General features: G+C 52.3%; 1 protein-coding gene across 3 annotated transcripts in view; it reads right to left on the bottom strand.

Moving 5' to 3' along the window:
* Nucleotides 1–6,596: 6,596 nt before the first annotated feature.
* The window catches only part of SLC37A2 (solute carrier family 37 member 2), a 56,017-nt gene continuing 48,480 nt past the window's right edge, over nt 6,597–14,133 (bottom strand). For 2 of the 3 annotated variants that reach the window (XM_061406319.1, XM_061406317.1), the window contains exons 11-19: nt 12,953–13,015; nt 12,595–12,680; nt 12,081–12,129; nt 11,837–11,910; nt 11,495–11,573; nt 11,277–11,374; nt 10,978–11,042; nt 10,709–10,765; nt 6,597–8,730 (exon numbers count right to left, since the gene is read on the bottom strand). In XM_061406319.1, coding sequence (XP_061262303.1) covers nt 10,738–10,765; nt 10,978–11,042; nt 11,277–11,374; nt 11,495–11,573; nt 11,837–11,910; nt 12,081–12,129; nt 12,595–12,680; nt 12,953–13,015 — 542 coding nt within the window. In that variant the 3' untranslated portion in view covers nt 6,597–8,730; nt 10,709–10,737. The remainder of the gene's footprint in view (nt 8,731–10,708; nt 10,766–10,977; nt 11,043–11,276; nt 11,375–11,494; nt 11,574–11,836; nt 11,911–12,080; nt 12,130–12,594; nt 12,681–12,952; nt 13,016–14,133) is intronic. The other variant, XM_061406318.1, reaches the window with a different exon arrangement.

The following is a 14,133-nucleotide window of genomic DNA, read 5'->3' as shown; positions in this document are numbered from 1 at the left end:
AGCCCAGATACTTGGGAATATTCTCTTCCTTACCTGCTGAACTCACAATTTTTATTGTATTTAGCAAACACGTAGGAGGCGCTTTTCTAAGCAGCCCTCAAGTATTAACTAACGGCATCCTTATAGCAACTCTTAAGTATTCTTAATACCCCCATTTCACAGACAGGGAACAGAGGGGCAAGGTGGTTTGCTTGAGGTCACTCAGCTAGGAGTTAAACAGGAACCAGGACTGAAGTCAGGCAGTCTCAGCTCTTCACTGTCTTCTACCACGTCCCCTGTAAGGTGAAAACAAAGGAAAAGGGAGGAGGCAGGAAGTAGTGAGGAAATGCAGTTGAGTCTACTGCAAAATCTGGAATCTCAGGAATCCAGGGCTATGCAATCAGAAGCCACACGGACTCAGGGACAGCTTCACTGATCAGCTCTGGTTTGGGGGGCCCTGTGCTGTAAGACTTCAGCTTCCCCCTCAAGTAGGTGTCCTCACTGATGGAGCGACTGGTGGATTGACTGTCAAGGACACACACGACCATCTCTCTCTTCAACTCTGCCTGCCTGGAAAAATGGATACTTGGGTTGGTTTTCAGAGGCGCCAATGGAAGAACCAAAGCCACAAGGCAAGAATGCGTGTGTGTTTCTTGACCTCTGTCTCTAGCAAGCCACATCAGTTGCTGTTTACTCAAGGGAAATATTTCCAAGCCCCCTGCCCACCCACTCAACACACACCTTCCTGCCTCAGTTTCCTGGGACCTAGGAAATGACAGCAGGGATCAAAACCAGGGCCCAGCACCACAGACAGAATGAGAAAGTTCATCTTCTGGTTTTCCCCACACACATTGGATACTGTAAAGCAGGGGTCCCCGACCTCTGTGATCTAATGCCTGACGATCTGAGGTGGAGCTAATGTAGTAATCTAAGAAAGTGCACAAGAAACGTAATGCACTTGAACCATCCTGAAACCATCCCCCCAGCCCCTTGGTCCGTGGAAAAACTCTTCCACAAAACCGGTCCCTGGAGCCAAAAAGGTTGAGGACCACTGATGTAAAAGATGTGCATGTAGCCCAGGTCCTGCCCTCAGGGAACTCAGGGTAGTTACACATTTATTTGGTATTTGGTGGCATTTATTTGGTGGCCCCATGGCCATCCTCTCCACTTGTTTTTTTTCATCTTTGAGGATTTCTTTGGTTTTGCTATCTTCAGATTGATATTGGCCCCTTTTTACCCTGGGGATGTGTAATACTTTCCTTTGCTGCTGTAACAAATTACTACAAACTTAGTAGTAAAGAGGGCTTCCTTGGTGGCTCAGATGGTAAAGAAACTTCCTGCAATGCAGGAAACCCAGGTGTGATCCCTTGGTTGGGAATATCCCTGGAGAAGAAAATGGCAACCCACTCCAGTATTCTTGCCTGGAGAATCCCATGGACAGAGGATCCTGGTGGGCTACAGTCCATGGAATGGCAAAGAGCCGGACACGACTAAGCAACTAACACTTTCACTTTTTTCACTAGTAATTTAGAACAATACCAGTTTATTAACTTATAGTCCTTTTGAGGTCAGATATCTGAAATGAATTCACAAGGCTAAAATCAAGGTTTTGGAGGCTCCAGAGAAGAATCCTGTTTCCTTGCCTTTTCCAGCCTCTGGAGGCTGTCCATATTCCTTGGCCTTGCCTCCATCTTCAAAGCCAGCATCTTCTGGGAATTCCCTGGTGATCCAGTGGTTAGGACTGGGCACTTTCACTGCTGAGGATGCAGGTTCAATTCCCAGTCAGGGAACTAAGATCTCGCATGCAAGTAGCAAGGTGGAGGCCAAAAATTAAAAAATTTTAGAATATTTTTTAAAAAGCCAGCATCAGGGACCTCCCTGGTGGTCCAGTGGTTAGGAATCTGCCTTCCAACACAGAAGACATGGGTTCGATCCCTGGTCAGATAACTAAGATCCCGCATCGGGACAACTGAGCCTGTGTACTACAACTAGAGAGAGAAGCCCGCGTGCCACAAGGAGAAGACCCCGTGTGCCGCAACTAGGGCCGCCGCCGCCAATAATAAATCAAGTAACTAATTACATGTTTAAAAAGGCCAGCGTCACCTAATCTGACACCTGACACTCCTGCCTGCCTCTCCGATTTATCAGGAGCAGCTGTGATTACACTGGGCCCCACCCCCAATCCAGAATAGTCTCCCCACGTCATGGTCCTTAACCGCATCTGCAGAGTCTCATTTACTGTGAAAGATAACATTCACTGATCCTGGCATTCAGGATGCGGACCTCTCTGGAGGAGGGGGCATTATTGTGTGCCCTCCCCCCCAATGTAGAGCCCCAACCTCCACCCCTAAGGACCACCTCCTTCTACCCTCCCTCACCCATCCTCCCCATACCCCACGCCTGCATAGCTGAGGCCTGCCCCTCAGCTCCAGGTCCACTCTCCAGTTCTCAGGGTGCCCACCAACCCCACAACGTGTCCATTCCTTCCCCAACCTCACTCTTGATGGCCCCCCTCAGAGCATGGAGATCCACTGAGAGAGTGGCTTTCCTTTTCTTGGCTTATCCCCACTCCCCCTCATTAGCCCAGCCTCCCCATGGATCTCCGAAGGAGGAATGCGAAGAGTTACTGCTTTTTAATTACAAGTGCTATTGTAACATCTATAAGGAAGAACACTTTAAGCTTAATTGAGACCAAATGTGAAGTTAAATTAAATGAATAACTAATTAACGTGATGCTCCCGCATTAGCCCCGAGTGAGTGCGGAGGCCCAGAGAGGAGCCAGGTAGGTCCCAGGCCTCCAGGGACAGACAGCCGGTGCCCAGGGCTGCAGGGGAGCAGGGACCCTGGGCCGGGGAGCCAGGTGTGCCAGGGCAGATCTCGAGGTGAGGGGGCCCCAAACTCCCACCTTCACCCCAGCCCTCATTTCTGAGGCTGGCCCCGAGAGTTCACTCGCCCTTAGCGTCTCCACAGCACCACACTGAGCCGGTGACCGTGTCCTTCGCGTTTTCCAGTCCCTGCGCTCACGTTAGGGGCTTCGTGCATGTTCATTTTAACTTCCGTCCTTCTGGACCGTCTCATTTGTTCGTCCTCTGCCACTGCGGCCACCCTCCCCGGCCCTGCCCCTTCAGGGCTGGACGGGCAGATGGCAAAGTCCTTGAGTCACCCACCCTGGTGTTTTTCTCTTGCATTGTTTAAACGCTTCCCTATTCCTGTCTCATCCCCTAACTAGACAAGCCCCTCAGAGCAGGGCATGTGTTTAACACTAACTTGTCTCCTTCACTCACAGGGATCCTCCGAAGGACGTGACGTTATTAGTTTTCTAATAAGGAGAAGGTTTAAAGCCACCAGCAGTGAGGCTGGGGAAGAGACTTCCAGAGGAAAAGCAAGCAGACGAGGGAGCCTCTGGAAGCCTAAAGAGCGGGGGCCACAGGCTACCATGGAGTGAAGGCGCCATCTAGTGGCTTCCCTGAGTGCGGCTGCTTTGTTGTTTTTTAAAGACAGTGACGGGGGCAGTTTATCTATTTTTATTTTTTATTATTTATCTGGCTGCGTTGGGTCTTAGTTGTGCCACATCAGGTCTTCCTTGCTGCACACCGACTCTCTACTTGTAGCGCACGGGGCTCCAACACACGGGCTCAGTTGCTCCACTGCATGTGGGATCCTAGTCCCCTGACCAGGAATCAAACCTGTGGATTCCTTGTGACACTGCAAGGTGGGTTCTTAACCACTGGGCCACCAGGGAAGTTCCTAAACCTGGTGCTGAAAGATGCCTTCTAGAACCTAAATTGCAGCTCTGCCCTGGGGGCCTGAGGATTAAGACATCTCAACTCAGTTCAGTTCAGTTCAGTCACTCAGTCATGTCCGACTCTTTGCCACCCCATGGACTGCAGCACACCAGGCCTCCCTGTCCATCACCAACTCCAGGAGTTTACTCAAACTCATGTCCATTGAGTCAGTGATGCTATCCAACTATTTCATCCTCAGTTGTCCCCTTCTCCTCCTGCCTTCAATCTTGCCCAGCATCAGAGTCTTTTCCAATGAGTCAGCTCTTCGTATCAGGTGGCCAAAGTATTCAAGTTTCAGCTTCAACATCAGTCTTTCCAGTGAACACTCAGGGTTGATTTCCTTTAGGATGGAATGGTTGGATCTCCTTGCAGTCCAAGGGACTCTCAAGAGTCTTCTCCAACCCCACAGCTCAAAAGCATCAATTTTTCGGCACTCAGCTTTCTTTATAGTCCAACTCTCACATCTGTACATGACCACTGGAAAAACCAGAGCCTTGACTAGATGGACCTTTGTTGGCAAAGTAATGTCTCTGCTTTTTAATATGCTGTCTAGGTTGGTCATAACTTTTCTTCCAAAGAGTAAGCGTCTTTTCATTTCATGGCTGCGGTCACCGTCTCCAGTGATTTTGGAGCCCCCCAAAATAAAGTCTGCCACTGTTTCCACTGTTTCTCCATCTATTTGCCATGAAGTGATGGGACCGGATGCCATGATCTTAGTTTTTTGAATGTTGAGCTTTAAGCCAACTTTTTCACTCTCCTCTTTCACTTTTATCAAGAGGCTCTTTAGTTCTTCTTCACTTTCTGCCATAAGGGTAGTGTCATCTGCATATCTGAGGTTATTGATATTTCTCCTGTCAATCTTGATTCCAGCTTGTGCTTCATCCAGCCCAGCATTTCTCATGATGTACTCTGGATGTAAGTTAAATAAGCATGGTGACAATATATAGCCTTGATGTACTCCTTTTCCTATTTGGAACCAGTCTGTTTCATGTCCAGTTCTAACTGTTGCTTCCTGACCTGCATACAGATTTCTCAAGAGGCAGGTCAGGTGGTTGGTATTTCCATCTCTTTCAGAATTTTCCACAGTTTATTGTGATTCACACAGTCAAAGGCTTTGGCATAGTCAATAAAGCAGAAATAGATGTTTTTCTGGAACTCTCTTGCTTTTTCCATGATCCAGCGGATGTTGGCAATTTGATCTCTCGTTCCTCTGCCTTCTAAAACCAGCTTGAACATCTGGAAATTCACAGTTCATGTACTGCTGAAGCCTGGCTTGGAGAATTTTGAGCATTACTTTACTAGCGTGTGAGATGAGTGCAATTGTGCAGTAGTTTGAGCATTCTTTGGCATTGCCTTTCTTAGGGATTGAAATGAAAACTGACCTTTTCCAGTCCTGTGGCTACTGCTGAGTTTTCCAAATTTGCTGGCATATTGAGTCAGCACTTTCACAGCATCATCTTTTAGGATTCGAAATAGCTCAACTGGAATTCCATCACCTTCACTAGCTTTGTTTGTAGTGATGCTTCCTAAAGCCCACTTGACTTCACATTCCAGGATGTCTGGCTCTAGGTCAGTGATCACACCATCATGATTATATGTGTCGTGAAGATCTTTTTTGTACAGTTCTGTGTATTCTTGCCACCTCTTCTTAATATCCTCTGCTTCTGTTAGGTCCCTACCATTTATGTCCTTTTTTGAGCCCATCTTTGCATGAAATCTTCCCTTGGTATCTCTAATTTTCTTGAAGAGATCTCTAGTCTTTCCTATTCTATTGTTTTCCTCTATTTCTTTGCACTGATCACTGAGGAAGACTTTCTTATCTTTCCTTGCTATTCTTTGGAGCTGTGCATTCAAATGGGTATATCTTTCCTTTTCTCCTTTGCTTTTTGCTTCTCTTCTTTTCGCACCTATTTGTAAGGCCTCCTCAGACAGCCATTTTGCTTTTTTGCATTTCTTTTTCTTGGGGATGGTCCTGAGGGAACAAGATCATCCCCAAGAAAAAAAGACACTTCAACTGGCTCCTGCTTTTCAAGCCGGAGTGAGTCTTAATAGTTTGAGACTTACTATTTGTCCACCACTATTTTCTGGAACTCAAGAGAGTTCCAGAAAAACATTCTGAAGGAGATCAGCCCTGGGATTTCTTTGGAAGGAATGATGCTAAAGCTGAAACTGCAGTACTTTGGCCACCTCATGCAAAGAGTTGACTCATTGGAAAAGACTCTGATGCTGGGAGGGATTCGGGGCAGGAGGAGAAGGGGACAACAGAGGATGAGATGGCTGGATGGCATCACTGACTCGATGGACGTGAGTCTGAGTGAACTCCGGGAGTTGGTGATGGACAGGGAGGCCTGGCGTGCTGCGATTCATGGGGTCACAAAGAGTCAGACATGACTGGGCGACTGATCTGATCTGATCTGTCACCACTGGTGTGTATACAACCTGTCTCAGTATGTATCAAAAGATTTGTATCCAAAGAATGAACTAGCCTCCAGGCATACCCTTGGGTTATCAGTATCCCCACTGCTGAGGAAAGGAGTACACAAAAGCTTTATATTGTCACTCTGCTTATTTAACTTACATGCAGAGTCATCATTCGAAATGCCAGGCTGAATGAAGCACAAGCTGGAATCAAGATTACTCGGAGAACTATCATTAACCTCAGATATGCAGATGACACCACCCTTATCACAGAAAGTGAAGAGGAACTAAAGAACCTCTTGATAAAAGTGAAAGAGGAGAGTGAAAAAATGGCTTAAAACTCAACATTCAAAAAACTAAGATCATGGCATCCAGTCCCATCACTTCATGCCAAATAGATGAGGAAACAATGGAAACAGTGAGAGACTTTATTTTCTTGGGCTCCAAAATCACTGCAGGTGGTGACTGTAGCCAGAAATTAAAAGACGCTTACTCCCTGGAAGAAAAGTTATGACCAACCTAGACAGCATATTCAAAAGCAGAGACATTACTTTGCCAACAAAGGTCCGTCTAGTCAAAGCTATGGTTTTTCTGGTAATCATGTATGAATGTGAGAGTTGGACCATAAAGAAAGCTGAGCACCGAAGAATTGATGCTTTTTGAATTGTAGTGTTGGAGAAGACTCTTGAGAGTCCCTTGGACTGCAAGGAGATCACACCAGTCCATCCTAAAGGAAATCAGTCCTGAATATTCATTGGAAGGACTGATGCTGAAGCTGAAGTTCCTATACTTTGGCCACTTGATGCAAAGAACTGACTCATTGGAAAAGACCCTGATGCTGGAAAAGATTGAAGGTGGGAAGAGAAGGGGATGACAGAGGATGACATGGTTGGATGGCATCACTGATTCAATGGACCTGAGTTTGAGCAAGCTCTGGGAGTTGGTGATGGACAGGGAAGCCTGGCGTGCTGCAGTCCACGGGGTCACAAAGAGTCAGACATGACTGCATAACCGAACTGACTGAACTGCCTCCTCTAGGCACAGCTGCCATGAGCACCCCAGTTTGGAGCACCCAGCACACTGCTCCGAGGTCCTGGGATGCTGTGCCAATAGCCCACATGATCCCCAATGAGCACAGGAGCAGCTGGCAACAGACGTTGGCACAGGGGCTGATGGGCAGTGTCAGAGGGCAGACAGAGATGCCAAGAGCTTGCTGGCAGACCCAAGGGTTCAGGGTGGCCAACAGTGAACACTCAGTAACCACTGGTATTTCATTATCAAAATATTTAATAACATACTGGGACTTTGGGTCATGCCCCCCCCCCCCACCCCACCGCCCTACACACTTCCCCCACAGCACTGCCCTGATAAGCCATCTGCCCTGGGGACACAGAGGGCTGGGACAAGAGGGAGGCAAGGTGCCCTCACACTCAGGAGCTGGCCACGCCTGGGAGTGACACCCCCAACACTGCCCTGCCTCTCCCTGGTCCCTGGAGCATACAGCAATAATGTTTTAATCAAAGTGGGTCAGGAGTTGGAAACAGGATCAAATGGAGGGTAGAAGCAGGGGTGCCAGTGTGGGGAAACACACGGAGAAAACAGGCTTGTGGACATGAGGGACCAAGAGAGGTCGGTGGCTCTGAAATAACACTTTCAGGCAGAGGCTGATTACACGGGTTCAAGTTTGACATGAGAAGGAGAGACACACTCTTTCCAGGCCTTGGCCTCACTGAACCTCGGCTATCCATCTTGGAATCTGGACAAGAAAGAGTCTGAGCAGACCCCTCCTTGTACCAAAATGCTGACAGCCCTCAGCCCCAATCCCTCCGGCCTGCGGTCTCCAGAGTTCAGGCCTGGATCACTGTCAGCGGAACTGACACCATCAGGGATCCTCACAGTCTCTCCTCTCCTTCCGCTGGGCCTGCTCAGGACTGTACGGTATGCTGAATCATTGCCCTGTTATCAAGGGCTTTGGAAGTTAATAGATACTGTTTAATAACCATTAGGACCAGGTAGCCTCTATGCTCTGTTAGTCCCTAAACAATGATGGAAATCTTCTCTGACATGTTCCCAGCACCCACAAGACTGGTTACGTGTTCATAAATTTTCACTTAGGAAGGCATGTCCTGCCTCCCCGTCCCCCAGGTTAGCCATAGAATCATTCCCATGGCCCCTGGGCGGCATGGGGGTGCTCCCAGATCGCTGTCCAGCCTACTCCATCCGTTAAGTGACCCTGTAATAAACTGATCCATTGATGGCGCGGAGCTGCCTGAGCGTTTTGTTTTGGTCTCAAGATGCCTTCTCAGTATGGTGAGCACTCTGCGTTCCCTCCATTCTCCAACAAGGCCCTTGAGTTTTCCATGTCCTCGAACTTGGCGGTCCTTTCCCGTGGAGCGTCTCCTAGCCCTTGGAAGCCTCACGGGCTGGGCTGGCTGGTGCTGCGTCAAGGGGCTTTTTGCCTCAGCCATCTGTGTGGGGGGGCACCTTGGGACCCGGCAAGGTCCCTCCGTGTTTCTGCTCTGATCAGGGGCCTCACATTTCTCTATACCTGCATGAAGAGGACAGAGGCAGTGGAAGAGAAGGTGAGACACTGGTTAACAAGTGTTGGCTCTCATCCCAACAGTGGGAACAGAGAAGGCAAGTCCCCTTGCCTTAATACTGGGTCCCTTAATACTGGCCTGGCCAAAAAGTTCATTCGGGTTTCCCCATAACATCATATGAAGGAGATCAAACTGGTCAATCCTAAAGGAAATCAGTCCTGAACATTCACTGGAAGGATGCTGAAGCTCCAGTACTTTGGCCATCTGATGCAAAGAACTAACTCATTAGAAAAGACCCTAGTGCTGGGTAAGATTGAAGGCAGGAGGAGAAGGGAATAACAGAGGATGAGATGATCGGATGGCATCACTGACTCAATGGACAGGAGTTGGAGCAAATTCCAGGAGTTGGTGATGGACAGGGAAGCTTGGGGTGCTGCAGTCCATGGGGTCACAAAGAGTCGGACATGACTGAGTGACTGAACTGAACTGATAACAATGTATGGAAACACCCCGAATGAACTTTTTGGCCAACCCAATAATTGCTTTTCCTCCTGTTCATTGTCATTAGGGCTCCCCGTCCCCTCTTCAGCAGGGAGCACCAAGCCAGAATCATGTTTCAAAAAACTTCACAGTGTTTGTACCACGTCTGATGGCTTTGCAAAGCCATGTCATATTTTATCCCAGCGTGTCTCAGCCTGAGACCAACCCAATCAGGTATTTAGGAATGAGCACCCCCATTGGACACACAAGGACGCGGACATTCGGAGAAGGTGCCAAGGTTCGACAGAAGCAGGCGAGCAGAGAAGTCAGGATTGTCCAGGGTTTCTGGTGCCGAGCCCTGGCTCTGTGCCTCCGCGCCCCCGACACAGGCCTGCCTCACAGAAAGACCCATTGACGATGCAGATGGCAGTGAACCCGCACACCTAGGTCCGAAGGCGGGCTCTGCTGGGACGAGCTAAAGGCCTGAGGTGTGTTCCGTGAGCTCTGAGCCTCTGTCCTCTCGCCTCTACCTCTCGGGGCTGCTGAGAGGGACGCCAGTACAGCTAGACAGACTCAAGTCAACGCCCAGAGCAGACGCTCACTATGCATCATTCTCCTCCCCTCCTGCCTCCGTCCCTCTCCTCCCCAGGTCCCCGCAGGCCTGGTCTGGGGGGCGGGCGGCAGCAGGTGGAAGCAGCATTGGTCTTGAGGTGCCATCCTCTGCTCCCCCTCCAGGGCAGGGCAGGACAGAGGCCCCGCTAACGCCTCCTGCCCTGCGGGTTGCTCTCCCTGAGCCGGGATGACACCTTCCTTAAAGGGAAGTGCCTCCCCAGATATGGCGCTGGTTCCCAGGTCCCCAGCGGGTTCTTCCTCACATTTACCATCCAGACCCTGTCCATCGCTCGGGCTGCTTCTCACGAGCAAGAGCTTCCTAAGGAAAGCCAGAAAGGCTGCGAGAGAACATTCCCAGCCTCAGCACCAGCTGCACGGCCCAGCCTCTCACGCCCAGGCTCAGCCGCGAGCCTGTCTGAGCCACCTCTGCACCCACCACCGCTGGGCGACAGGCAGACCACGCCTCAGGTCAGCTTGGGGTTTTGTTTCAGAGGCTTCGCTTGGCACTTGCTTTTTTTCTGCATACCCCAGTCAGACAGGCCAGACGCCCTCGGCTTCTGAACTCTGGGAGGTGCAGACAGCTCAGTGTCTGAGTTCAGAGGAAAAACTATTTCCCCAGATGCCATCTCCTCTGTCCTGGGGGGTGGGGCCCGTCCCAAACCCTGTCACTCTCGGTAAGGAGAGGCTGCTGACCTTCCCAGCGGCTCTGGCCTCTGAGGAAATACTTCCCAAGCACCATATTCCACCCAGAGTCCGAATCTTTGGAACTGGCCCCCAAAGAAAAAGCGAAAGTCAGAAAAGTCAGGAAAATCAGAAAAATCACACTGGAGGAGAGAGAGGCTTTGCATGCACTCTTAAGAGCACAGTAGTCACAGACTTGAAGGAAATACTCACAAAAGTCATGGGACTTGAGGAAAAGACTATCACGCGTGGGTTAGGGCCACATTAGAGCTATGGAGACACATGGGACAATAGACGACGGGTTAGTGGAGCTGGGGGCCGGGCCGGGGCTCACGGGCACGTTCGGGGTCCGCGGGCCACGTCCCTGAGGTCTGGGCTGGAGTTGGGCTCAGACTGTGCAGAGCCCCCGAGCGATGGATTTCACTCCCAGGAGGAGTGAGGCTGGGTGGACAGGGCTCCAGCGCTCCCTCCGCAGGACTTACCCTCTGTCTTTGCTCAGGGATGACTTCCAGGCCAGGATCTCTTTGTACACCAGCCGGCAGAGGAGCTGTGGGGAGGAGGGGAGGGAGACATAAGCATGGAGCATGTGGCCAGTCCCTAACACTAGGTGACCACTGGGCTGGCTGTTCACAGTGCCATTCTGCAGGGGTCACCCATGGGAGGCAGAGTGCTTCGTGCAAAGGAAGCGGTCCTCATCGTCCGGACACTTTGGAGCCCCAGGTTCCAGGCCTGCAGGAGGGGACCCCTCCCCCTACCCATCTGTGTGCCCCCAAACTCTTACCAAGCAGGCCAGGACGTCGGCAGCGATGAGCATGTAGAAGACGTTGTTCCAGCCTGTGGGGGATATGAGCCCGGCCAACAGAGGCCCTAGAGCCGCACCTGTGCGGAGCACAGTGTCAGAGAAGGGCCCAGAGCAGGGGCTGTGCCCTCCATCCTAAAACTCTGCCCAAGACCAGGCTCAGGGGTCTGTTGGGAGAGCCCAGGGTGAAAGTTACAGACCTATGGATCCAGTGCCATCGATGATGGCTGTCACAGTGGACAGCGCCTTGGCGTTGCCCTTCAGGCTCTTGTGTGTCCCCTGGAGAGACAGCAGAGTCAGGGTGGGTGGGTGTGGGGGCCAAACTAAGAGGCAGCGCCCTGAGCAGGACTGGGACTGAGAAAGGGGCTGGCTCGGGGAAAGGGAGCGATGAGGGCTTGGAGTTGGGAAGAAACGGGGAACCAGGGCGGACTCTGAAGGACTTTGAGGATCTCGTCTCTGCAGGCTGGGGGAAGGGGAAAGACATGGGGAAGATGAGCCTGGAGATAGAGCCCCTGGCCAGGCCCCAAGGTGGCCCTGCTTACCAGGTCAGCTGAGACAGCAGTGGTGATAAGCGCGTAAGGGCCGTTGACCAGGGCTCCACAGATAAGCAGCATGACTGAGGTGGTGATGGAGACGGCCAGTTAGAGAGGAGAAGCCACCATCATCCTCTGCCCCAAAGCAGGTGAGTCCCCCAGGCTCCAGGCTGAGAACTTCCACTTCCCCAGGCTGCCCACCGTGCCCCCAAGCCAGCCTCGTGTGGTCCCCAGGGCAGTGCCAGCTCCCCACCTATGGAGATGCCGATTCCTCTCTGGCCAACATGGTTGTACAGGAACATCTGAGAGAGGAGAAGTAGTGGGGCAGGGTCACAAGCTGGCTTCCCCATGGGCCGCCTCCATTAGCTTGGAGCCCAGAAGACTGGAAACCCCAGAAGCCCGCTTTCCCTTCTTTCCTCTCATACCCTGGCCTCTTGGTCCTCAAGTGTCCCAGGGAGGCAGGGTCTAACATGCAGTAATCCATTGTTTTCCTTTGCTCCAGAAGTCTCCTCTCCTAAGAAACCTCAGCCTCTTATTCTTTCCTTGGTCAGGAAGTTTAGCAGCTGACATCCCCCGCTCCAACTGAGGTCAAAGAGCCACTAGTCCTTTTCCAAAATTCTCAGTCTGGATCCCTTTCCCTGTGCTGATCCTGGCTTCTCCTCCCCTGGCCGTGCACAGGGCTGCACACACGCAAAGAGACGGGTGTGTGTGTGTGATGCCCGGGCGTGCACACAGCTCCCGGCCCTCAGCCTTGAGGTTCTACGCACCATGGGGGCAGCCAAGATCAGCATGACGCAGCAGGTGGTGGCCCTGCCATTGATGTAGTCAGAGACGAGCCCCGCCAGAATGCCGCCTGGAATACAATGTGCACACTGCCGCCCCAGGCACGGGGGACCCCCGAGCACTGCCCCAGCAGTCCACTCGGGGCACCCCGGGCCAGCAGAGTGTCTCCCTCTGCAACCGTCCCCGTACCCATGGCTCACAGGAGGGCCACCTGGGCAGGATGCCACCTTTTCCCTTGCCATCTGCCTAGGTCACGTCTCGCTGGAACCTGTCCCTCTCGTCTGCAACCCAGCAAGAGAAGAGGTGGATCCAGCTGAGAGGCACGGCAGGGCGTGGCCTTACCTATGATGCCACCAACATCGAACAGCGTGGAGAGGTCCCCAGCCTCCTTGGCAGTGAAGTGAACTGTGGAAAACGAAGCACGTGCTCAGACCTGGGGACTCAGGGCAGACAGCGTGGAGGGCCACTGCTGGAAGCGTCCCTGCAGACTCTCGATCCGGGATCACTGCCCCCTTCTTCAGAAGGAGTGGGGGGCCTGGGGGGAAGCGACTGGCCAAGGTCACAGGTGAGTCTGCAGCAGTTCGGGACAGGACACCCTTTCTGGCCACCAGGCCCATACTACCTTCTTCCCCTGTCGGATGGCCTTGATCTCCGAGAGCACAGGGATCTGGCCCCAAGGACCCTGTCCCACCGGGGGGCACCCCAGTGCTGTCTGAGCCTCAGCCCGTCCAGCCACATGCCTGCCCGCCCCTGACGGAGCAGCACGCCCGCACAGGAGCTTGTCACCTCCTTCTGAGTTCCCTACTGATAAACGGAGCCAGGAAGGAGGCTCACTAGGAAAATGGGCACCTCAGGCCCCTGACCTTGCCCTGGGATTAGAAGGAGGGACGCCCAGCAGTGTGACTGGCAGCCCAGCCCTCAAGGTTGACTCACGGTCTGTAGCCAGCATCAAGGCCACAGAACAAAGAGTCAGTGTCCACAGGGCTGCCCTGGCCTCTAGCCCTGTCTTTGGGGGAGGCCCCTCAGTTGCAGACAGGGTGAGGGTGGGAGGTGGCAGGTTACAGCTTGAGATTTGGCCCTGACTCATCCAAACGGCATCCTGTGGCCCAAGTGTACCGTGTGGACGGCAGCTTGTTCCCCCAGGGCCCTGGAGGGAGGCCGGTGTCCCTGCTGAGAGGTCCTTGACCCTGGCAGGGCTCTGGGGCTCTGGGCTCTGGGGGCAGAGCTGCTCCTTGATAGAGCAGCCCCACCTGGGGAAAACCAGAGACCCAGGACAAGAGGACATAAACATCCTTTTCTAACCACAGAAGTGACCTCTCCTCATATGTCTGTCCATCCTTGGGCAGAGACAGAGGCAGGGGACAGGAAGTCCACAAGGTGGGCAGCCCAGCAGACCTGGGCACTGGGCATCAATGACCCAAGTATCCCGGCAGCCCCTGGGAAGAGAACGGTGTTTCCCACCAGGCTACCAGCAGCGGGGGCAGCTTGCCAGGCCCTCTTCCTTGGGCTGGGGGAGGCTTGAG

This window comes from Bos javanicus, chromosome 29 (assembly GCF_032452875.1).
Source record: "Bos javanicus breed banteng chromosome 29, ARS-OSU_banteng_1.0, whole genome shotgun sequence".
Lineage (NCBI taxonomy): Eukaryota > Metazoa > Chordata > Mammalia > Artiodactyla > Bovidae > Bos > Bos javanicus.
The sequence above is the reverse complement of the archived record's forward strand: the minus strand, read 5'-3'. Positions and strand labels throughout refer to the sequence as shown.